Source organism: Anser cygnoides, unplaced genomic scaffold, assembly GCF_040182565.1.
Source record: "Anser cygnoides isolate HZ-2024a breed goose unplaced genomic scaffold, Taihu_goose_T2T_genome scaffold_44_1, whole genome shotgun sequence".
Classification (NCBI taxonomy): domain Eukaryota; kingdom Metazoa; phylum Chordata; class Aves; order Anseriformes; family Anatidae; genus Anser; species Anser cygnoides.
In genome coordinates, this window is record NW_027103068.1 from 1,131,673 (window position 1) to 1,153,481 (window position 21,809).

The following is a 21,809-nucleotide window of genomic DNA, read 5'->3' on the forward strand; positions in this document are numbered from 1 at the left end:
TTGGGGGGAAAATGAGCTCAATGGGGGAAAATGGAGTTAATATATAGGGGGGCAGAGTGATAATGGGGGGGTCAGAGTTAATGAGGCGACATTGGGTTAATTGGGGGAGCAGAGAGATAATAAATGGGGGGCACACGGTTAACGGGGGGGCAGAGTTAATGAGCGAAGGGATAATGAGAGGAAGGGTTAACGAGGGCAGAGAATTAATAGGGAGCAGAGGCAATGGGGGGGACTCAGGGCTAATGGGGGGGTCAGGGCTAATGAGGGGGGCTCGGGGCTAATGGGGGGGTCAGGGTTAAAGAAGGGGGCTAGGGGCTAATGGGGGGGCTCCAGGGCTAATGAGGGGGGGTTAATGGGGGGGTTAATGGGGGCAGCCCCTAAATGTGGGGGTAAAATGGGGGGGGGGGGGGGCTGGCTGGGGGGGTCACTCACCTCGGGGGGGGGGGGCGGCTCCGTCCCAGCGCAGCCCCCGGTTGTGGGGGCCTTGGGGGGGGGGGGGGGGGTGAGGGTCTGGGGGGGATCTGCCGTTGGGGGGGTCCCGGGGGCTCTGCCTGGGCCCCGCTCGCTCCGGGGCCTGCACCGCGGCGCCTCCCCCGCCGGAGCCGGAACCCCCCCCCGGTGGCACCACGTGACCAGCGTTACCGCCCCCCCGGTCCCACAATGCCTTGCTGTGACCCCCCCAACCCCCCCCCAAATTGTCCTTGGGGACCCCTCGGTCCGGGCTTTGGACCCCCCGGGGGCGTTTGGAGGGGGGTCTAAGGAGGGGTTGGGGGGTGGGGGGGGCTTTGCCCGCACTCAAGATGGCGCCCGCGGCTCCTCGCCCCCCGCCAAGATGGCCGCCGCCACAAGATGGAGGGGCTGCCCGCACCCAAGATGGCGCCCGGAAGCCGGCGGGTGAGGGCCGCCGCTGCCCGCACCCAAGATGGCGCCCGCCCCCTCCCTCTCTCCCTCAGGGCCACACCAAAGATGGCGGCGCCCTCCCTCCCCCCCCCACGCCCGGGCACGTGCGGCCCCACGTGCCCAGCGCCCCGGCTGGCCCCGCCCCCCGCCGCCGCTCCCATTGGCCAAAAGTGGGTCAGGCCCCGCCCCCCTCCCTCCTCCCCATTGGGTAAATCTAGGTCAGCCCCCCCCCGCCCCGCGCGGCGCCCATGGCCGCGCCGCATGACCGTTGGCCCCGCCCCCTCGCCTTCCTATTGGCCGTCCCGCAATAGCCCCGCCCCGAGAGGGGCGGGACCCGGCAGGAGCCGGCATGCGGGAGGGCAACGTGCGCAGAGGGGGCGTGGTCTCAGTGTTGCCCCGCCCCCCGCCCCGCCCCGCCCCCGGCTCCGTCCAAGCAATGGGCGGGGCGGGGGGCGGGGCGAGGGCGGGGCAGGGCGGGGATAGGCGGGGCGAGGGGCGGGTGGGCGGGGCTAGAGTGAGGCCACGCCCCCTGGGGGCGCTGCGCGGCGGAGCGCCCCCGCGGGCGGCACATGCCGAGGGCGAGGGCACGGCGGGGCGCGGGGCGGCAGGTGGGCACCGGCACCGGGGGGGCGGGAACCGGGGGTCCCGGCACCGGGATCCGGGGATACGGGGCCGGGGGGGCTGGAACCGGGGGACACCGGCACCGGGGGTACCGGGAACCGGGGGTACCGGCACCGGGAACCGGGGTGGGGGCGAGAAACGGGGGTAGGGGGTCGGGGGTACCGGGAACCGGGGGTACCGGCACCGGGATCCGGGGGTACGGGGCCGGGGGGGCACCGGGAACCGGGGGTATGGCGCTGGGGGTACCTGGAACCGGGGGTACCGGCACCGGGGGTACCGGGAACCGGGGTACCAACACCGGGAACCGGGGGTGTGGGGCCGGGGGCGACGAGAAACGGGGGTACGGGGCCGGGGGTACCGGGAACCGGCGGTACCGGGAACGTGGGGTACCGGGAACCGGGGGTACGGGGCCGGGGGTACCGGGAACCGGCAGACACCGGCACCGGGGGTACCGGGAACCGGGGGACACCGGCACCAGGATCCGGGGTATGGGGCCGGGGGGGCGAGAAACGGGGGTACGGGGCCGGGGAGGGGCTGGGAACCAGGGGTACGGGGCCGGGGGTACCGGGAACCGGCGGTACCGGGAACCGGGGGTATGGGGCTGGGGGGTAGGGAACCGGGGGTACGGGGGTACCGAGAACCTGGGGTACCGGGGTTATGGAGCTGGGGGGCACCGGGAACAGGGGTACGGGGCCGGGGGCACCGGGAACCGGAGGTACGGGGCTGGGGGTACTGGGAACCTGGGGTACCGGTACCGGGGGTGTGAGGCTGGGGGGACCGAGAACCGGGGCTACGGGGCTGGGGAGAACGGGAGCCGGGGGTACGGGGCCAGGGGGGACAGGGAACCGGGGGTACCGGGAACCGGGGGTATGGGGCTGGGGGAATGGGATCGGGCGGTACGGGGCTGGGGGGTGACCGGGAAGCGGGGGTACCGGCACCGGGGTCGGGAGTACGGGGCTGAGGGGTACCGGCAACCGGGGGGCACCGGCAACCGGGGGTACGGGCTGGGGGTACTGGGGGTACGGAGCTGGGGGGGCCGGGAACCGGGAGTACCAGCACCGGGATCGGGGGTATGGGGCTGGGGAGTACCGGGAACCGGGGGACACCGGGGTCGGGGGTACGGGGACGGGGGACACCGGGATCGGGGGGTACGGGGCTGGGGGGGCACTGGCACCGGGGGTTAGGGGGAACCGGGGGGGTCCCGGGAGCCGGGGGGTACCGGGGCTGGGTGGCACTGGCACCGGGAACCGGAGGGGGGCACCGGGAACCGGGGAGTACCGGGGTCAGGGGGGACCGGCACCGGGAATCGGAGGGGGGGGGACCGGGGGGCACCGGCACCGGGGGGGGGCCACCGGGAACCGGAGGGGGGGGGACGGAGGGGTCTGGGGGTGCACCGAGAGCCCCCGGAGCCGTTACCGGTGGAGGGGGGGGGGGAAGGGGAGGGGAACTCCCGTGTCCCGTGGGCGCCGCCGCGGGGTCGCGCGAGGTGAAGCCGCACGTGGGGGCGGGAGCGCACACGTGAGCGCCGCGCGCACGTGGGCGGGCGCGCGCGCTCCCCCCACCCCCCCGCCCCCAAACCCCGCCCCCTGCACGTGCGGCCGCCGCGTTCCCCCCCTTCCCCACGCGTGTCCCCGGGGCACGCGTGGAGCGCGCGCCCCCCCCCCCAAACCCCCCCCGCTGTCACGTGTGGCCGGGCACGAGCCCCCCCCCCGCGTGGGGCGCGCCCCCCCCACGCGTGTCCTTGGGGGGGGGGGCGTGGAGGGGCTGGGGGGGGGTGCGTGGGGGCTCAGGGGGTGAGTGGGGGGGTTCAGGGGGTGCGTGGGGGGGTCGGGGGGTGCGTGGGGGTTTGAGGGGTGCATGGGGGGTGCGTGGGGGGGTTCAGGGGGTGCGCGGGGGGGCCGGCGGGTGCGTGGGGGTGCGTGGGGAGGGCTTGGGGGGTGCGTGGGGGGGGTAGGGGGTGCGTGGGGGGGGTCGTGGGGTGCGCGGGGGGTGCGTGGGGGGGGTCGAGGAGCGCGCCGGGGGCCTGGGGGGTGCGTGGGGGGTTGAGGGGTGCGTGGGGGGGGTGCGTGGGGGGTGCAGGGGGTGCGCGGAGGTGCGTGGGGAGGGCTTGGGGGGTGCGTGGGGGGGTTAAGGAGCGCTTGGAGGGGGGCAAAACGCGTGACCCCCCCCCCCCCCCCCCCGCCCACGCAGGTCCATGGAGGAGGCGGGCGGGTGCCCGGGCCGGGGGCCGGGCCCACTCGTGACAGCGCTGCCGTGGGAGCGGGGGGGGCCCCACGCGGGGGAGCTGGAGTACGTGGACCTGGACGAGTTCCTGCGGGAGCACGGGCTGCCCCCAGCCCCGAGCCCGGCCCCGGCGGCCGCCGGGTGCGTGGGGGGGGGGCGGGGGGGGGTCGTGGGGGCGTGGGGAGGGGCGTGGGGGCGTGGGGGGGGGCGTGGGGTGGTCACGGTGACCGGGGGGGGCGCGTGGGGGGGTCATGGGGGCGTGGGGGGGGGGGTTACGGTGACCGGGAGGAGGGCGTGGGGTGGGTCACGGGGGCGTGGGGGGGTCAAAGTGAGCGGGGGGGGGGGCGTGGGGGGGTCATGGGGGCGTGGGGGGGTCACGGTGACCATTGGGGGGGGTCATGGGGATCGGGGGAGGGCGTGGGGAGGGGATCATGGGGTCTTGGGGGGGTCGTGGGGGGTCACAGGGATGGGGGGGGGCGTGGGGGGGGTCACGGTGACCTTGGGGGGGTGAGGGGGGTCACTGTGACCGTGGGGGGGGTCACGGGGTCGTGGGGGGCCACAGTGACCGGAGGGGGTGTCACAGTGATTGTGGAAGGGGCGTGGGGGGGTCACAGTGACTGGGGGGGTCATGGTGGCCGTGGGGGGGGGGTCACGGGGGCGTGGGGGTGCGTGGGGGTGGGTCACGGGACATGGGGGTCGTGGGAGGGGCACGGTGACTGTGGGGGGGGGGGGGCGTGGGGGGTCACAGTGACTGGGAGGGGGGCACGGTGACTGGGAAGGGGGTGTGGGGGGGTCATGGGGGTATGTGGGGGGTCACAGTGACCGGGGGGGGCGTGGGGAGGGGGTCACGGTCACTGGGGGGGGTGCCTGGTGGCGAGGGTTCCCCTGGCACCCCCCCCAACCCCCCCCTTTCCCCTCCCGCAGCCCCCCCGCCCCGCCCCGCGCCCCCCAGCCCTGGGGTCGAAGCGCTGCCGGGGGGGATGCTCTTCCCGGGGGGGGGGCGGCCTTGACCCCCGGGGGGCCCCTGGACCCCCGGCGGCTGCGCTTCGGGCAGGACGAGCTGCGCCCCCAGCCCATCGCCCGCAAGGCCCGCAAGGTGCACGTCCCCGAGGAGCAGAAGGTGGGGGCCGGGGGGGGGGCCGGGGGGGGGCCGGGGGGGGCCTGGGGGGGGGTTACGGGGGGGTCTCGGGGCTGGGGGGGGTCCTGGGGGGCTGGGGAGGGGGAAGGTGCATCTGGGGATAGCGGTATGGGGGGGGGGGGGGGGGCAGAAGGGTCCTGGGGGGTCCCGGGGGGGGGGCACGGGGGGTCATGGGGGGGCGGGGGGGGTCCTGAGGGGCTGGGGGGTCCTGGGGGTCCCAAACATTGGTGATGCCCCCCCCCCCTTGCCCCCCCCCCCCAATGCCACTTTGTCCAACCCAGAGGCTCGCACCCAACCCCGCTGGGGGTCCCCAAGCCCAGGGGGTGCCCCCAAGCTCTCGGTGACCCCCATTTTATCTCCTCCCCCAGGATGAGAAATCCCAGACACTGGGGGGGTCCCAAACATTGGGGGGGGGGTCCCAAACATCGGGGGTCCCTGATAGGGGTGATGCCCCCCCCAACGCCTCTTTCGTCCAACCCATAGGCTTCCCACCCAACCCCACCGGGGGTCCCCAAGCCCAGTGGGTCTCGGTGACCCCCCATTCTATCTCCCCCCAGGACGAGAAATCCCAGACGCTGGGGGGGTCCCAAACATTGGGGGGGGGGTCCCAAACATTGGGGGGGGGGTCCCAACTATTAGGTGGGGTCCCTGATATGGGTGATGCCCCCCCCAAGGCCTCTTCATCCAACCCATAGGCTCCCACCCAACCCCACTGGGGTCCCCCAAGCCAGGGGTGCCCCCAAGCTCTCGGTGACCCCCATTTTATCTCCCCCCCCCAGGACAAGAAATCTCAGACATTGGGGGGGTCCAACACACTGGGGGGGTCCCTGGTACTGGAAATGCCCCCCAAGGCCTCTTCGTCCAACCCATAGGCTCCCACCCAAGCCCAGTGGGGGTCCCCAAGCTCTCGGTGACCCCCCATTTTATCTCCCCCCCAGGATGAGAAATCCCGACACTGGGGGGTCCCAAACATTGGAGGGGGTCCCAAACATTGGGGGGGGGATCCCAACTATTAGGTGGGGTCCCTGATATGGGTGATGCCCCCCCAAGGCCTCTTCGTCCAACCCATAGGCTTCACACCCAACCCCACTGGGGTCCCCAAGCTCTCGGTGACCCCCCCCATTTTATCTCCCCCCCCAGGACGAGAAGTACTGGAGCCGGCGCAGCCGGAACAACGCGGCGGCGCGGCGCTCGCGGGAGCGCGGCGGCTGAAGGAGAACCAGCTGTCGGCCCGCGCCGCGCTCCTCGAGCGCGACAACGCGGCGCTGCGGCACGAGGTGGCGGCCGCCCGCCGCGACCTGGCCCGCCTGCGCGCCCTCCTCGCCCGCTACGAGGCCCGGCACGGCGCCCTCTGAGCCCCCCCGGGGGGGATTGGGGACCCCCCGGGTGCTGGGGGGCACCGAGGTGTTGGGGTCCCATCAAGGTGTTGGGGTGCCATCAAGGTTTTGGGGTTCCTCCAATGTCTTAGGGTCAACCCCTAGGTCTTGGGGTCCCATCAAGGTGTTGGGGTCACCTCCAATGTCTTAGTGTCAACCCCTGTGTCTTGAGGTCCTATCAAGGTCTTGGGGTCCCACCAAGATCTTGGGGTTCCACCTGGCCCGCCTGCGCGCCCTCCTCGCCCGCTACGAGGCCCGGCACGGCGCCCTCTGAGCCCCCCCCGGGGGGATTGGGGACCCCCAATGTCTTAGGGGCAACCCCGAGGTGTTGGGGAGTCCCAAGGTGTTGGGATCCCATCAAGGTGTTGGGGTGCCATCAATGTTTTGGGGTTCCTCCAATGTCTTAGGGTCAACCCCTAGGTCTTGGGGTCCCATCAAGGTTTTGGGGTCCCCCCAATGTCTTATGGTCACCCCCAATGTCTTAGGGTCAACCCCCATGTCTTGGGGTCCCATCAAGGTGTTGGGGTCACCCCCAATGTCTTAGGGTCAACCCCTGTGTCTTGAGGTCCCACCAAGATCTTGGGGTCCCACCAAGGTCTTGGGGTTCCACCTGGCCCACCTGCGCACCCTCCTCGCCCGCTACGAGGCCCGGCACGGCGCCCTCTGAGCCCCCCGGGGGGGGTGGGGACCCCCAGGTGCTGGGGGGCACCGAGGTGTTGGGGAGACCCAAGGTGTTGAGGAGACCCATCAAGGTGTTGGGGTCCCATCAAGGTGTTGGGGTCCCTCCAATGTCTTAGGGTCAACCCCTAGGTCTTGGGGTCCCATCAAGGTTTTGGGGTCCCCCAATGTCTTATGGTCACCCCCAATGTCTTAGGGTCAACCCCCATGTCTTGGGGTCCCTCCAATGTCTTAGGATCAACCTGTAGGTTTTGGGGTCCCATCAAGGTGTTGGGGTCACCCCCAATGTCTTAGGGTCAACCCCCATGTCTTGGGGTCCCATCAAGGTGTTGGGGTCCCCCAAAGGTCTTGGGGTCCCATCAAGGTGTTGGGGTCCCTCCAATGTCTTAGTGTCAACCCCTAGGTCTTGGGGTCCTATCAAGGTCTTGGGGTCCTATCAAGGTCTTGGGGTCCCATCAAGGTTTTGGGGTCCCCCAATGTCTTAGGGTCAGCCCTGATGTCTTGGGGTCCCCCCAATGTCTTAGGGTCAACCCCTAGGTCTTGAAGGGATCCCACCAAGGATCTTGGGGTCCCCCAATGTCTTATGGTCACCCCCAATGTCTTGGGGTCGACCCTAAGGTGTTGGGGTGCCCCCAAGGTCTTGGGGTGCCCCCAAAGTCTTAGGGTCAACCCCAAGGTCATGGGGTCCCCCCAAGTGTCTTGGGGTCCCACCAAAATCTTGGGGATCCCACCAAAGTCTTGGGGTCCCACCAAGGTGTTGGGGTCCCATCGAGGTTTTGGGGTGCCACCAAGGTCTTGGGGTTCCCCCAACGTCTTAGGGTCACCCCCTAGGTCTTGGGGTCCCTTCCAATGTCTTGGGGTCCCCCCTATGTCGTAGGATCACCCCCTATGTTTTGGGGTCCCCCCCAAGTCTTGGGGTCCCCCCCAGGTGTTGGGATCCCCCCCCAATGTCTTAGGGTCGCCCCCAATGTCTTGGGGTCCCCCCATGTCCTAGGGCCCCCCCAGTTTTGGGCTCCCCCCTTAATTTTTGGGGGGGTCCTCCCCCTCCGTTTGCCCCTCCCCATCGGTTATGCACACCCCCCTTTTCGGGTGCTCCCCCTTATCCGGGTGCCCCCCCAATTCAGGTGCCCCCCCAATTTGGGTGCCCCCCCCTTTTCGGGTGCCCCCCCCCCCAAATATTTATTCCCCAGCCCCTCAGCTGGTTTAAAGCACAATAAGGGGGGGCGCCCCCCCCCACCCCCTGCACTGCCCCCCAAGCTCTGACCACTGCCCCCCAGGTGACAAAAAGGGGGGGGCATTTACCCCCCCCCAGCCCCAGTTCCTCCCAGTGACCCATTCCCAGTTAAGGCCAGTAGTGTCACTGGGGGGGGGCACCCCAAAGCTTGGGACAAAGCCAGCACGTGACCCCCCCCCCAAAAAAAACCACCCCGGGGGGGCGGTCCTGCCCCCAAGCTCCCCCCAAAAAAAACACCCCCGGGGGGGGGGTCCTGCCCCCACCCCCCCAAACCCTTGCACTTTGACCACTTTAATGCCCCCCCCCAAAAAATAAGGGTTTGGGGGGAACGGTCGTGACCCCCCCCCCCCAAAAAAAACTGTGATAATGGGGGGGGGTCAGATTTTTTTTTTGGGGGGGGCGCATTTTGTACAGAATAAAACCTCTGAACCCGCCTGAGCGTGAATTGGGGGGCCCTGGGATTTTTTTGGGGGGGGTGGGGGTTATGTGGTGTCCCCCCCTCGTCGTCATACCCCCCCGTGTCCCTACAGAACCCCGTGCCCCCCCCCCCCCAATTACCTGGGGACCCCCAAACCCCGATGGGCACAGAGCCCCACCCCCGGTCCCATGGGGATTTGGGGTCCCCCTGACAATTTGGAGGCCCCCAGGTGTTTGGGGCTATCGGGGGCCCCCAAATTTCCCCTGCCCCCCCAGACACTTGGGGACCCCCCCCCCAGATGTCCCAGGTCCCCCAGATCCCACTCCCGAGGTCCCAATGGCCACCGAGGTGTCCCCCTTCTTTATAGGGTCCCCCTTCTTTGTAGGGTCCCCATTTTTGGGGTGTCCCCATTTTTTGGGGTGTTCCCCTTCTTTTTAGGGTCCCAATTTTTTTGGGTGTCCCCATTCTTTGGGGTGTCCCCCTATGTTGGGTCCCCATTTTTTGGGGGTGTCCCCATTTTTTGGGGTGTCACCCTTCTTTGTGGGGTCCCCGTTCCTCGTAGGGTCTCCATTTGTAGGGTCACCGGTCCTTGTAGTGTCCCCATTTTTTGTAGGGTCCCCATTCCTTGTGGGGTCCCCATTTTTGGGGTGTCCCCCATCGTTGTAGGGTCCCCATTTTTTGTAGGGTCCCCTTTCTGTGTAGGGTCCCCATTCTTTGTGGGGACTCCATTCCTTGTAGGGTCACCCCAATAGACACCAAGGTCCCCATTCTTTGGGGTGTCCCCATTCTTTGTACGGTCACCATTTTTTGTAGGGTCCCCATTTTTGGGGGTGTCCCTCTTCTTTTAGGGTCCCCGTTTTTTGTAGGAGTCCTCATTCCTTGTGGGGTCCCCATTCTTTGTAGCGTCCCCTTTCTGTGTAGGGTCACCCCAATGGCCACCAAGGTCCCCATCCTTTGGGGTGTCCCTTCTTTGTGGGGTCCCCATTTTTTGTAGGATCCCCAATGGTCACCAAGGTCCCCAATCCTTTGGGGTGTCCCCATTCCGTGTAGGGTCCCCAATGGCCACCAAGGTCCCCATTTTTGGGGTGTCCCCGTTCTTTGGGATGTCCCCCTTCTTTGTAGGGTCCCCATTTTTTGTAGGGTCCTCATTTTTGGGGGTGTCCCCATTCCTCGTAGGGTCCCCATGGTCACCAAGGTCCCCCGCTTTTTGGGGTGTCCTCATTTTTTGGGTGTCCCCATTCCTTGCGGTGTCCCCATCTTTTGGGGGTGTTCCCCTTCTTTGTAGGGTCCCCATTTTTGGGGTGTCCCCGTCCTTTGGGGGTCCCCATTCCTTGTAGGGCCCCCACGGCCACCAAGGTCCCCATTTTTTGGGGTGTCCCCATTCCTCATAGGGTCCCCATTCCTTGGGGTCTCCCCATTTTTGGGGTGTCCCCATTCCTCATAGGGTCCCCATTCCTTGGGGTCTCCCCATTTTTGGGGTGTCCCCATTCCTTGTAGGGCCCCCACGGCCACCGAGGTCCCCACGGCGGCGTCTCAGCCAATGGGAGCGGCGTAGCCATGGCAACGGGGAGGCCTGGCAGCGAGGCCGCGGTGGCCATCTTGGGTGAGGGCAGGGCCCGGTTTTCCAGCCACAGCCCCGGGGCGGCGGCGGCGGGAGGGGCTCCGCCACCGTCCCGGCGTGCACCGCGGCCCCGCCGCTGTCCCTCCTGCCGCCTGTCCGCCGGGAAACGCAATTAACGGATTTAATTAATTAAGCCAGAGCGGAGTCCTCCACAGGTGGACACTCTGCCCTCCACTCCGCCTCTATGGTCGCCGCCGCGTTCCCATTGGACGAGGGCGAGTCCTCCAGCACCACCGAGTAGCGCCGCGCAGAGCGGTCCCTGCCCCACTTCCGGCCGGCCCACCGGAAGCGCTTCTCTCTCTCCCATAACCCCCGCGGCGCGCGCGGCCTCTTCTCTCCCTCCATCCGCCGCCATGGTGGGTCCGGGAGCGGCCCGGCCGGGCCGGGAGGGGGGGGGGGGCCGCGAATCCGCCGCCATCCGCCGGCGGGAGCGGCTCGGGGGGGCCCGGCCGCGCTCCGTTGAGACGAGGGGAGCGCGATGGAGGAGGGAGGGGGTTTGGGCGGGCGTGGAGCGGGCGGATGAGCGGTGGGGGGGTCGGGGTCCCGGTCCCGGGGCCTGGTCCCGGGGCCTGGTCTCGGGGCCTACTCCCGGTGCCGGGGCCTGGTCCCGGTGCCGCTGAGCCCCGCGTCCCCCTCAGGGCGTCGACATCCGCCACAACCGGGACCGCAAAGTGCGGCGCCGGGAGCCCAAGAGCCAGGACATCTACCTGCGGCTGCTCGTCAAGGTGGGCCCGGGGGGGTCGGGGTCGGGGGGGGATCCCGGTGTTCCCCCCCCCTTCCCGGTACTGACCCCCCCCCCCCCCGCAGCTGTACCGGTTCCTGGCCCGCCGCACCAACTCGCCGTTCAACAAGGTGATCCTCAAGCGCCTCTTCATGAGCCGCACCAACCGGCCGCCGCTCTCCTTGTCCCGCATGGTGGGTAACCCCCCCGGTACCCGGTCACCCCCCCCCGGTACCCATCAGACCCTCCGGTGACCCCCCCGGTAACCCCCCCCCCCGGTACCCCTCAGCACCTCTCGGTAACTTCTAGCCCCCCCCCCCCCGGTATCCCCCAGCCCCCCCGGTAACCCCCCCCCAGTACCACAGAGCCCCCCGGTATCCATCAGCCCCCCGGTATCCATCAGCCCCCCCCCGTGACCCTTCCCGGTACCCGGTAACCCCCTGGTGACCCCCCCCCCCCCGGTAACCCCCCGGTATCTCTCATGCCCCCCCCCCCCGGCTTCTCCCGGTAACCCCCAGCCCCCCCCCCCCGGTAGCTCTTGTATCCCCCCGGTAAACTCCGACCCCCCCCCCCCCCACGGTGACCCCCCCCCAGTACCTCCCATCCTCTCCCAGTAACTCCCAGTCCCCCCCCCCGGTGAACACCCCCCCCCCATGACCCCCCCGTTAACTCTCAGCCCCCCCCCCCATCATTTTAGGGGGGGACACCCCAGTTCCCTCCCCCCCCAAACCCCCGTTTCTTAACCCACCAAAAACCCCCCAAACCACCCCAAATCGCCGCCCCCCCCCCCCCCCAAATAATCGCGGGGGGGCTTGTCCTTTGCTGCCCCCCCCGAAGTAATATTCGGAGAAAAAACTCCAAAATGTGTTGTTTTCACCCCAAAAACACTTCTTTAAAGGGTTGGTTCATTGGGGGGGGGGCCTTATCGCGATAGGGGGGTTATCGCGATTGGGGGGTTGTCACAACGCGGGGGGGCCCCCATTTTATCCCCCCCCCCCCCCAAAAAAGTTATTTTTTCAGGAAAAAAAGCCCTAAAACGCACAGTTTTCACCCCAAAACGTTTATTTAAGGGGTTTTTGATGAGCGGGGGCCCTGTCGCGATGGCGGGGGGTTATCGCGATGGGGGGTTGTCGTGACGGGGGGGCCGATTTATGGCTGCCCCCCCCCCCCCCCCAAAAAAAGATCCGCAAGATGAAGCTGCCGGGCCGGGAGAACAAGACGGCGGTGGTGGTGGGCACGGTGACCGACGACGTGCGCATCCAAGACGTGCCCAAACTGAAGGTTTTTTTGGGGGGGGGGCACGGGGGGGCATAAAAACCTGGGGGGGGGCACGAAATATTCGGGGGGGGGCACGAAGCGCTGGGGGGGCAAAAGGGGTTTTAAGGGGGGGTTGTGGTGATTCCCCATTGGGGTAAGTGGGGGGGGGGGACTCGGTTTTTACCCCCATTTTTTGAGGGGGGGCACGGGGGGGGGCATAAAATGTTGGGGGGGTCCCCGGGGGGCACAAAATATTGGGGGGCACAAAGTTTTGGGGGGGGGGCAAAAGGGGTTTTAAGGGGGGTTGTGGTGATGCCCCATTGGGGTAAGTGGGGGGACTCGGTTTTTACCCCCATTTTTTGGGGGGGGGCCACACAAACCCCTGGGGGGGGGGCACAAAGGCTTGGGGGGGCCCGGGGGGGGGGGCACAAATCTTTGGGGGGGGGGGGGCACGAGGGGTTTAAGGGATTTTTTTGGGTGTCTGTGCCCCATTTGAGACTCAATTCCCCCCCCCAATTTCTTCCCCCCCCCCCCCCCCCCCAAATTTTTTCGTGTGCCCCCCCCATTTAATTCCCCCCCCAGGTCTGCGCCCTGCGGGTCACCAAGGGGCCCGGAGCCGCATCCTGCGGGGGGGCTCCATCCTCACCTTCGACCAGCTCGCCATGGCCTCCCCCAAGGGCAAGGGCACGGTGCTGCTCTCCGGTGAGTGCCTTTTTTGCGGGGGGGCACATTAAAGACCCCCCCGGGGCCCCCCAGGTGGGGCTGAGCCTTTTTATGTGCCCCCCCCCCCCCCAAAAATTTTGCAGGGCCGAGGAAGGGGCGCGAGGTTTACCGGCACTTCGGGAAGGCGCCGGGGACCCCCACAGCCACACCAAGTGAGGGGGGGGCCAAAAAAAAGGGGGGGGGGCACAAAATTGCGGGGGGGGGGGGACAAAATTGGGGGGGTGGAATTTGGGGGTGGGCAAGGTTTTTGCGGGGGGGTTGGGATTTTGGGGGGGTTAGAAATTGGGGTGGAATTTGGGGGGGACAAAATTTGGGGGGTGGAGTTTGGGGAGGGGGGGCAAGGTTTGTGCGGGGGGGTCAGAAATTGGGGGGGGTCAGAAATTGGGGGGCAAAATTTTGGGGGGGTGGAATTTGGGGGAAGGGAATTGGGGGGTGGAGTTTGGGGGCTGGGGGGGTTCAGAATGGGGGGGTCAGAATTTGGGGGCAAAATTCGGGATGGGGGGTCGGAATTAGGGGAAGGGGGGCAAAATTTGGGGGGGAGGCTTCAGAATTTGGGGGGTGTAAAAATTTATGCGGGGGGTCCAGAATTTGGGGAGGGCGGTGTCAATTGGGGGGGGGGGGCAGAATTTTTGTGGGGGGGTTCAAAAAGGGGGGCAAATTGGGGGGGGCAGAATTAAGAGGGGATATTGGGGGGCGAGATTTGGGGGGTCTAGAATTATTTGGGGGGCATTGTTGGGTTGGGGGGCACTGGGGGGTCATTAATTATTGGGGGGTCATTAATTTTGGGGGGGTTGGGGGGGGAGGTTTTTTTGAGGGGGGGGGGTCTTGGGGGTGGTTTTGGAGCTGGGGGGGTGTCTCCGGGTGCCGGCATCCCAATAAAATCGGGGTTCTTTGGGGGGGGGGAGGGATGGGATTTTTTTGGGGGGGGGGGGGCTGAGGATATTTGCGGGGGGTCCTGCCGAGGGCCCCCCCCTCACCGTGCCCCCCCCCTTTTGCCCCCCAGGCCCTACGTGCGCTCCAAGGGGCGGAAATTCGAGCGGCGCGCGCGCCGGGCCAGCCGCGGCTACAAGAACTGAGCCCCCCCCGGGGCCCCCCCCCACAATAAAACGCCGCTGCCCCCCCGTGGCTGCTGTGTGTGCTCTGTGACCCCCTTAAATCCCGTGCCCCCCCCCACCGTGTAACCCCCCCTTTTGATCCTGTGCCCCCCCATTTGGATCCTGGCCCCCATGTTTAATGCTGCCCCCCTGTTTAATCCTGCCCCCCCACTCTTTAATCCTGTGGCCCCCCCTTGTAATCCTGCCGCCCCCCCCCCGTTTAATCTTACAGCTGCCTCTTAATCCTGCCCCACCCCCACCCCCGTTTAATCCTGGGGGGCCCCCCTTGATCCCTGCCCCCCCTCGATGCTGTGGCCCCCCCTTTTAATCCGGCCCCCTTCTCTAATCCTGTGACCCCCCCCGTTAATCTTACAGCTGCCTCTTAATCCTGCCCCACCCCCACCCCCGTTTAATCCTGGGGGGCCCCCCTTGATCCTGCCCCCCTCGATGCTGTGGCCCCCCCTTTTAATCCGGCCCCCTTCTCTAATCCTGTGACCCCCCCCCCCCGTTAATCTTACAGTTGCCTCTTAATCCTGCCCCCCTTTAATCCTGGGGGGGGGCCCCATTTAATCGTGGGGGCCCCCCATTTTAATCCTGATCCCCCCCAATCCTGTGACCCCCCTTGTTAATCTTACAGCTGTCTCTTAATCCTGCCCCCCCCCTTAATTCTGCCTTAATCCTGCCCCCCCCCCTTTTAATCCTGGCCCATCCCTTTGATCTTGTGCCCCCCCCCCTTTTAATCGTGCCCCCCACCTTAATCCTGTGACCCCCCCATTAATCTTAGGGCTGCTTTTTAATTCTGCCCCCCCTTTGATCCTGGGGGCCCCTTTAATCCTGCCCCCCCCCCTTTTAATCATGGCCCCCCATCTTAATTGTGTGACCCCCCCCCATTAATTTTATGGCTGCCCTTTAATCCTGTCCCCCCCCCCTTTTAATCCTGGGGGCTCCCTTAACTCTACCTTAATCCTGCCCCCCCTTTAATCCTGCCCCCCCCTTACTTCTGTGACCCCCATTAATTTTATGGCTGCACTTTAATGTTGCCCCCCCCTTTTTTGATCCTGGGGGCCCCCCTTAACATTGCCCTAATCTTGTGCCCCCCCCCGTTTAATCCTGGGGGCCCCCCTATTTAATACCGGCCCCCCCGTTTAATCCTGTGCCCCTCGTTTAATCCCGTGCCCCCCTTAATCCTGTGTGACCCCCCCCTTTTAATTCTTTGCCCCCAGCCATTTAATCCTGGGGCTCCGCCCTTAATCCTGCCTTAATCCTGTGTGACCCCCCCTTTTAGATCTGAGACTCCCCCTTTTAATCCTGCCCCCCTTTAATCCTGTGCCTCCCCACAGACCCTGCACCCCCCCCCTTTTAATCCTGTGCCCTCCCCCTTAATCCTGTGCCCCCCGTTTGATTCTGCCCCCCCCAATCCTGGGCCTCCCACCTTAATCCTGTGACCCCCCTTTAATCCTGCCTCAAGATGGGGTGACCCCCCCTCAATCCGGAGAGCCCCCCCTTTTAATCCCAGGTTCCCCTTCCATTTTAATCCTGTGATACCCCCCCCCTTAGTCCTGCCTCAATCCTGGGCATGCCCCCCCTTAATCTGGAGGTCCCCCTTTTTAATCCTGCCCCCCCTTTAATCCTGTGTCTCCCCCTTGATCTTGTGCCCCCCCCCTTTTAATCGTGCCCACCCCTTTAATCCTGTGCCCCCCCCTTAATTCTGCTCCCCCCTTAATCCTGTGCCCCCTCTTAATCCCATGACCTCCCCCAATCCTGTGCTCCCCCCCATTTAATCCGGCCCCCCCCCAATCCTGTGACCCCTTTTAATCCAGTGACCCCCCCAATCCTGAGTGCGGGCCCCCCTTAATCCCATGTGTCCCCCCCTTTTAATCCTTCCCCCCCGATCCCATGTACCCTCTTTTAATCCCGTACCCCCCTTTTAATCCTGCACCCTCTTAATCCCATGCTCCTCCCGTTTAATCCCGTGCCCCCCCCCCAAAATCCTGTGACCCCCCCTTACTTCCATGCCCCCATCTTCTTGGTGCCCCCCCCACCACCCCATGACCCCCCCCCACCATGCCCCTCATGCCCCCCCCCCCTTCACCACCCCCATGCCCCCCTCCAGGTCTCCCCCACCCGGGGGGGCATCCTAAGCCCCCCCCCGTCGGGAGCCGCCCCCCCCCCTCATTAACGGGGTGTCACCGGGGCGGGGGGGGGGCCACCCTTCCCCGCCCCCCGGGGTAACCGGTCCGGGGGGTGTTGCGCAAAGCGGGGCGGGGGCGGCACCGCCCCGGGGGGGGGGGGCGGGGGGGGGGGGGGGGGCGGGCCCCCCCTCCCCGGGCCCGGCTCGGCTCTGTTCAGCTCCGCGCCTCCGCTCCCAGGTTTGGGGGGGGTAAAAATGGGGCCCCCCCCCGGCCTATTAACGAGGGGGGGGCAGGGGAAAAATTGGGGAGAAAAGGGGGGTTTGGGGGGGTTGGGGGTGTTTTGGGGCTGGGGGGGGCATTTTGGGGGTGGGGGGGCGCTCTTTGGGGCCGGGGGGGTTATTTGGGGTTGTGGGGGGGGGGTGTTTTGGGGGGGGGGGTATTTTAGGGCGGGGGGTGGTTTGGGGGTGAAGGGGGGTTGAGGTTAGGGGGTGTTTGGGGGGTGGGGGGGGGAATTTTGGGGGTTGGGGGTATTTTTGGGGCCGGGGGGTGTTTTGGGGGTGTTTTGGGGTCGGGGGGTTGTTTCGGGGCGGGGGGGGCATTTTAGGGCCGGGGGAGTGGTTTGGGGTGGGGGGGTGGTTTGGGGTTAGGGGGTGTTTGGGCCGGGGGGGGGGGATTTTTGGGGTTGGGGGGGGGGTTGTTTTGGGGTTGGGGGGGTTATTTTTTGGTGGGGGGGGTGTTTTAGTGCTGCGGGGGGGGACATGTTGGGGCGGGGGGGGCCTTTAGGGTTAGGGGGTTGCTTTAGGGTTAGGGGGTGTTTGGGGCCGGACCGGGGGGGGGGGTATTTTAGCCCGGGAGGGGGGGGGGGCTGTTTTAGCCCGGGGGGGCAATTTCAGCCCGGGGGGCCCCATCCGAGCCCCCCCCGCTGTTACCTGGCTCCAACCCCCCGGGACCGGTTGCCTCGGAGCCGCGTGGGGCCTCGGGGAGCGGCAGCGAAGCATCGAGGCGAGGTGTGTGTGGGGGGACACCCACAAATCTGCCCCCCCCCAGGTCAAAATTGCCCCCCCCCCCACCCCCGGCCATGTCCCGGGGTATTTCCAGCACGGGGGGTCACCTTCCCGGGGCTCCTTTACTCCCCCCGCGCCCTCGAAGCCGCCCGCGAGTTCCCCGTGGAGGACGACGACGTCTTCAACGTCACCTACCAAAAATCCGGTACGGGGGGGGGCCCCGGGGGGGGGTCCCCGGGGGGTCGGGGGCAAATTGGGGGGGGGTGGACCCCGGGATCTGCCCCCCCCCTCCCCGGTGGGCCCCGATGCGACCCCGGGGGCACCGGGTTCGGTGGCTCTGTTGGGATCTGGGGGGGGGGGGGGGGGGGGGTTGGGGGGGTTTGGGGGTGGGGGGGGTTTGGGGGGGGCAAAGGGGACCCCGATGTGTGCCCCCGGGGGGGTCACAATGTTTCCATGGGGACCCCAAAGTTTTTAGGGGGGCCTGAACGTGTCTGGGGGTCCCCGTGTGCCCCCCCGGGGACCCCAACGTCTCGGGGGGGGGGGGGGGCAGATGGGAATGGGGGGGCCCAACACATCTGGGGGGCCCCGATGTGGTGGGGGCGCCGATGGGCACTGGGGGGGCTCAGGAGTGTCCGGGGGGACCCCAATATCCCCAGGGGGCTCTGATGTGCCCTGGGGGGGGGGGGGCCCAATACCCCCAGGGGGACCCCAATGTCTCTGGGGGGGCCCAGATGGGAAGGGGGGCCCAGTGTGTGGGGGGGGGCAGTGAACCCCAAGAGGGACCCCAATGTGTGTAGGGCCCCCAACGTCTCCAGTAGGACCCCGAATGGGTTCAGGTCCCCCAGCTCCACCCCCGAGGGGGGTCCCCAACATCTCCGGGGGACCCCCAGCACCCCCAGCACCCCCTGCTTATGCCCCGAGGGGGGCACCCCAACATCTGCGGGGGGCCCCAAATGGGTTCAGCACCCCCAGGACCCCCTTCTATGCCCAGAGGGGGGTCCCCAACATCTCCAATAGGACCCCAAAAGGGCTCAGCGCCACCCAGCACCCCCAGGACCCCCTTCTGTGCCCAGAGGGGGACCCCAACTCCTCCAGGAGCACCCCAAAACGGGTTCAGGCCCCCCAGGTCCACCCCGAGGGGGGACCCCAAATGGCGTTCAGCACCCCCAGGACCCCCTTCTATGCCCAGAGGGGGTCCCCAACATCTCCAGGAGCACCCCAAAAGGGCTCAGCGCCACCCAGCACCCCCAGGACCCCCTTCTATACCCCAGAGGGGGGTCCCCAACTCCTCCAGGAGCACCCCAAAACGGGTTCAGGCACCCCCAGAACCCCCTTCTATGCCCAGAGGGGGGTCCCCAACATCTCCAGCAGGACCCCAAAAGGGCTCAGCGCCACCCAGCACCCCCAGGACCCCCTTCTATACCCCAAAGGGGGGTCCCCAACATCTCCAATAGGACCCCAAAAGGGCTCAGGCACCCCCAGGACCCCTTCTATACCCTAAAGGGGGTCCCCAACATCTCCAATAGGACCCCAAATGGGTTCAAGCACCCCAGGACCCCCTTCTATGCCCAGAGGGGGGTCCCCACCACCTCCAATGGCACCCCAAATTGTTCTCAACCCCCCCACAGGCACCGTCTGGATGCTGGAGATCCTGAGCCTGATCCGGAGCGACGGGGACCCGTCGTGGTGCCGCTCGGTGCCCAACTGGGACCGGGCGCCCTGGTTCGAGACCGTGCTGGGGCTGCGGCGGGCGCAGCGCAACCCCCGCCCCCGCCTCATCAGCTCCCACCTCCCCGTCCAGCTCTTCGCCAAGGCCTTCTTCACCTCCAAGGCCAAGGTCGGGGGGTTATTTATTTTTTTTTGGGGGTGGGGGGTCAGTGGGACCCCATCCCACAGCTGTGCCCCCCAGGTTATCTACACGGTGAGGAACCCCAAGGACGTCCTGGTGTCCCTCTACCACTTCGCCCGAATCTTCCGACCCTACAAAGACCCCGGCAGCCTCGAGGAGTTCATGGACAAGTTCCTGGAGGGAGACGGTGCTGGGGGGGGGCGGTGGGAGCATTTTTTCGGGGGGGGGGTCAACGATTTTCCCTTGGGGGGTCCCATTGCAAAGCCCCATATGGGGCGTGCAGATTTGGGGGCGCACCCCGGAGGGGACAAAGCAAGGTTTGGGGGGGGCACCACGGGGGCAGCCCCCACCCCAACAAGGTCCCAAGCCCCCCCCTTGTTTCTACCCCCCCCGTTTCTAACCCCCCCATTATTTTTATCCCCCCCCCCAGTGCCCTTCGGGTCCTGGTTTGACCACGTGCGGGGCTGGCTGGAGCTGCGCGGCCGCGACAACTTCTTCTGCATCAGCTACGAGGAGCTGCAGCAGGTGGGGGGGGGCTTTTTGGGGGGGGGGGGTCGGTTTTTTTTGGGGGGGGGGTCGGTTTTTTGGGGGGGGGTCGGTTTGGGGCTGTGCTGGGTCCCCACGTTCTGCTCTTGCCCCGTTTCGCTCCCGGTTTCCCAATGCCCTCGGTTCTGCTCCGTCGGTCCTTGTTTGTCCCCCTCGTCCCCCGCTGTCCTCAAATGTCCCCATTGTCCTCGTGTGTCCCCATTGTCCTCGTGTGTCCCCGTTGTCCTCAAATGTCCCCATTGTCCTCGTTTGTCCCCGTTGTCCTCGTTTGTCCCCATCGTCCTCAAATGTCCCCGTCGTCCCCGTGTGTCCCCTTTGTCCTTGTTTGTCCCCATCATCCTCATTTGTCCCCCGTTGTCCCCCTTGTCCCCATTGTCCTCTCGTGTCCCCATCGTCCCCCATCATCCCCATTGTCCCCCTTCGTCCCCATTGTCCCCCTTCATCTTTGTTTGTCCCCCCTTGTCCCCATCATCCTCATTTGTCCCCCTTTGTCCTCGTTTGTCCCCCTCGTCCCCCTTTGCCTGCTGTGTCCCCCATCATCCTCATGTGTCCCCATCGTCCTTGCATTGTCCCCCTTCGTCCCCATTGTCCCCATCGTCCTCGCATGTCCCCCTTCATCCCCATTGTCCCCCTTTGTCCCCGTTTGTCCCCTTTGCCCACTGTGTCCCCGTCACCCCCCGTGTCCCCACCATCCTCGCGTGTCCCCATTGTCCCCATTGTCCTCATGTGACCCCACCATCCTTGCATGTCCCCCTTCGTCCCCCTTCATCCCCATTGTCCCCCTTTGTCCCCCATTGTCCCCGTTGCCCACTGTGTCCCCGTCACCCCTCCATGTCCCTGTTGTCCCCACTGTTCCCACTGTCCCGGTGTGTCCCCATCGTCCTTGCACGTCCCCCTTCGTCCCCATTGTCCCCCATTGTCCCCCGTTTGTCCCCTTTGCCCACTGTGTCCCCATCACCCTTGCGTGTCCCCATTGCCCCCATGTCCCCCCATCGTCCTTTGTCCCCCTTCATCCCCCTTTGTCCCCGTCCCCTTGTCCCCGTTGTCCCCTTTGCCTGTGTCCCCATCACCCCCCTGTCCCCACTGTCCCCATTGTCCCCATCCTGGTGTGTCCCCATTGCCCCCATGTGTCCCCATCGTCCTTGCATGTCCCCCTTTGTCCCCCTTTGTCCCCCTTTCGTCCTCCTTCGTCCCCATTGTCCCCCTTTGCCCCCATTGTCCCCTTTGCCCCCTGTGTCCCCGTCACCCCGCCGTGTCCTCACCGTCCCCATTGTCCCCATTGTCCCCCCGTCCCCGTTGGTGTCCCCGCGCTCAGGACCTGCGGGGCAGCGTGCAGCGCCTCTGCGCCTTCCTGGGCCGGGCGCTGAGCGCGGCGGCGCTGGACGCGGTGGTGGCCAACGCCTCGTTCGCCGCCATGAGCCGCAACCGCATGAGCAACTTCAGCCTCTCGCCCGCCTTCATCCTCGACGTGCGGCGCGCGCCCTTCCTGCGCAAGGGTGGGGGCGGGGGGGGGGCGGGGGGACGGGGGGGGCGGGGGGCGGGGGGACACGGGGATGGGGCGTGGGGACACGGGGATGGGGACAGGGGGACGGGGATGGGGAGGGGGACAGGGACATGGGGATGGGGGCGTGGGGACGTGGGGAGGAGGACAGGGACATGGGGATGGGGAGGGGGACAGGGACATGGGGATGGGGGCGCGGGGACACAGGGATGTGGGGACACGGGGATGGGGACATGGGGACGGGGACATGGGGATGGGGGTGTGGGGATGGGGGTGTGGGGACGTGGGGATGGGGACACGGGGGTGGGGGGACATGGGGACACAGGGACAGGGGGACGGGGATGGGGAGGGGGACAGGGACATGGGGATGGGGGCGCAGGGACACAGGGATGTGGGGACACGGGGATGGGGACACGGGGACGTGGGGACATGGGGATGGGGGGACATGGGGATGGGGGCGTGGGGACACAGGGAGGGACAGGAGGACAGGGATGGGGATGGGGACAGGGACAGGGATATGGGGATGGGGGCAGGGACATGGAGATGGGGGTGTGGGGATGGGGGTGTGGGGACATGGGGATGGGGACATGGGGGTGGGGGGACATGGGGATGGGGGCGTGGGGATGGGGGCGTGGGGACGCAGGGACAAGGGACATGGGGACACGGGGATGGGGGCGTGGGAACATGGGAATAGGGACATGGGGATGGGGACATGGGGATGGGGACATGGGGGTGGGGGGACACAGGGACACAGGGACAGGGGCGTGGGGACA

At 67.1% G+C, this 21,809-nt stretch overlaps 3 protein-coding genes across 3 annotated transcripts in view; all 3 read left to right on the top strand.

The window, feature by feature from the left end:
• The first annotated feature begins 1,401 nt into the window (after positions 1 to 1,401).
• On the top strand, positions 1,402 to 7,473 carry LOC136789391 (D site-binding protein-like). The gene is given in 6 exon segments (XM_066989449.1): positions 1,402 to 1,508; positions 3,712 to 3,885; positions 4,669 to 4,864; positions 6,023 to 6,077; positions 6,080 to 6,382; positions 7,030 to 7,473. Coding segments are annotated over 4 exon segments (579 nt in total). The 5' UTR covers positions 1,402 to 1,508; positions 3,712 to 3,715; the 3' UTR covers positions 6,238 to 6,382; positions 7,030 to 7,473.
• Positions 7,474 to 10,434: 2,961 nt separating this feature from the next.
• Positions 10,435 to 14,032, top strand: LOC136789421 (large ribosomal subunit protein eL18-like). Its single transcript, XM_066989481.1, is given in 9 exon segments — positions 10,435 to 10,565; positions 10,848 to 10,934; positions 11,017 to 11,124; positions 12,113 to 12,211; positions 12,770 to 12,791; positions 12,794 to 12,889; positions 12,994 to 13,041; positions 13,044 to 13,062; positions 13,914 to 14,032. Coding segments are annotated over 9 exon segments (555 nt in total). The 5' UTR covers positions 10,435 to 10,562; the 3' UTR covers positions 13,987 to 14,032.
• Positions 14,033 to 17,213: 3,181 nt separating this feature from the next.
• NDUFA3 (NADH:ubiquinone oxidoreductase subunit A3) overlaps positions 17,214 to 21,809 on the top strand; it is a 95,389-nt gene continuing 90,793 nt past the window's right edge. Inside the window, exons 1-5 of the mRNA XM_066989482.1 lie at positions 17,214 to 17,345; positions 18,769 to 18,977; positions 19,050 to 19,176; positions 19,420 to 19,514; positions 20,851 to 21,031. Of these exons, the coding sequence (XP_066845583.1) occupies positions 18,780 to 18,977; positions 19,050 to 19,176; positions 19,420 to 19,514; positions 20,851 to 21,031 (601 nt within the window). The 5' untranslated portion in view covers positions 17,214 to 17,345; positions 18,769 to 18,779. The remainder of the gene's footprint in view (positions 17,346 to 18,768; positions 18,978 to 19,049; positions 19,177 to 19,419; positions 19,515 to 20,850; positions 21,032 to 21,809) is intronic.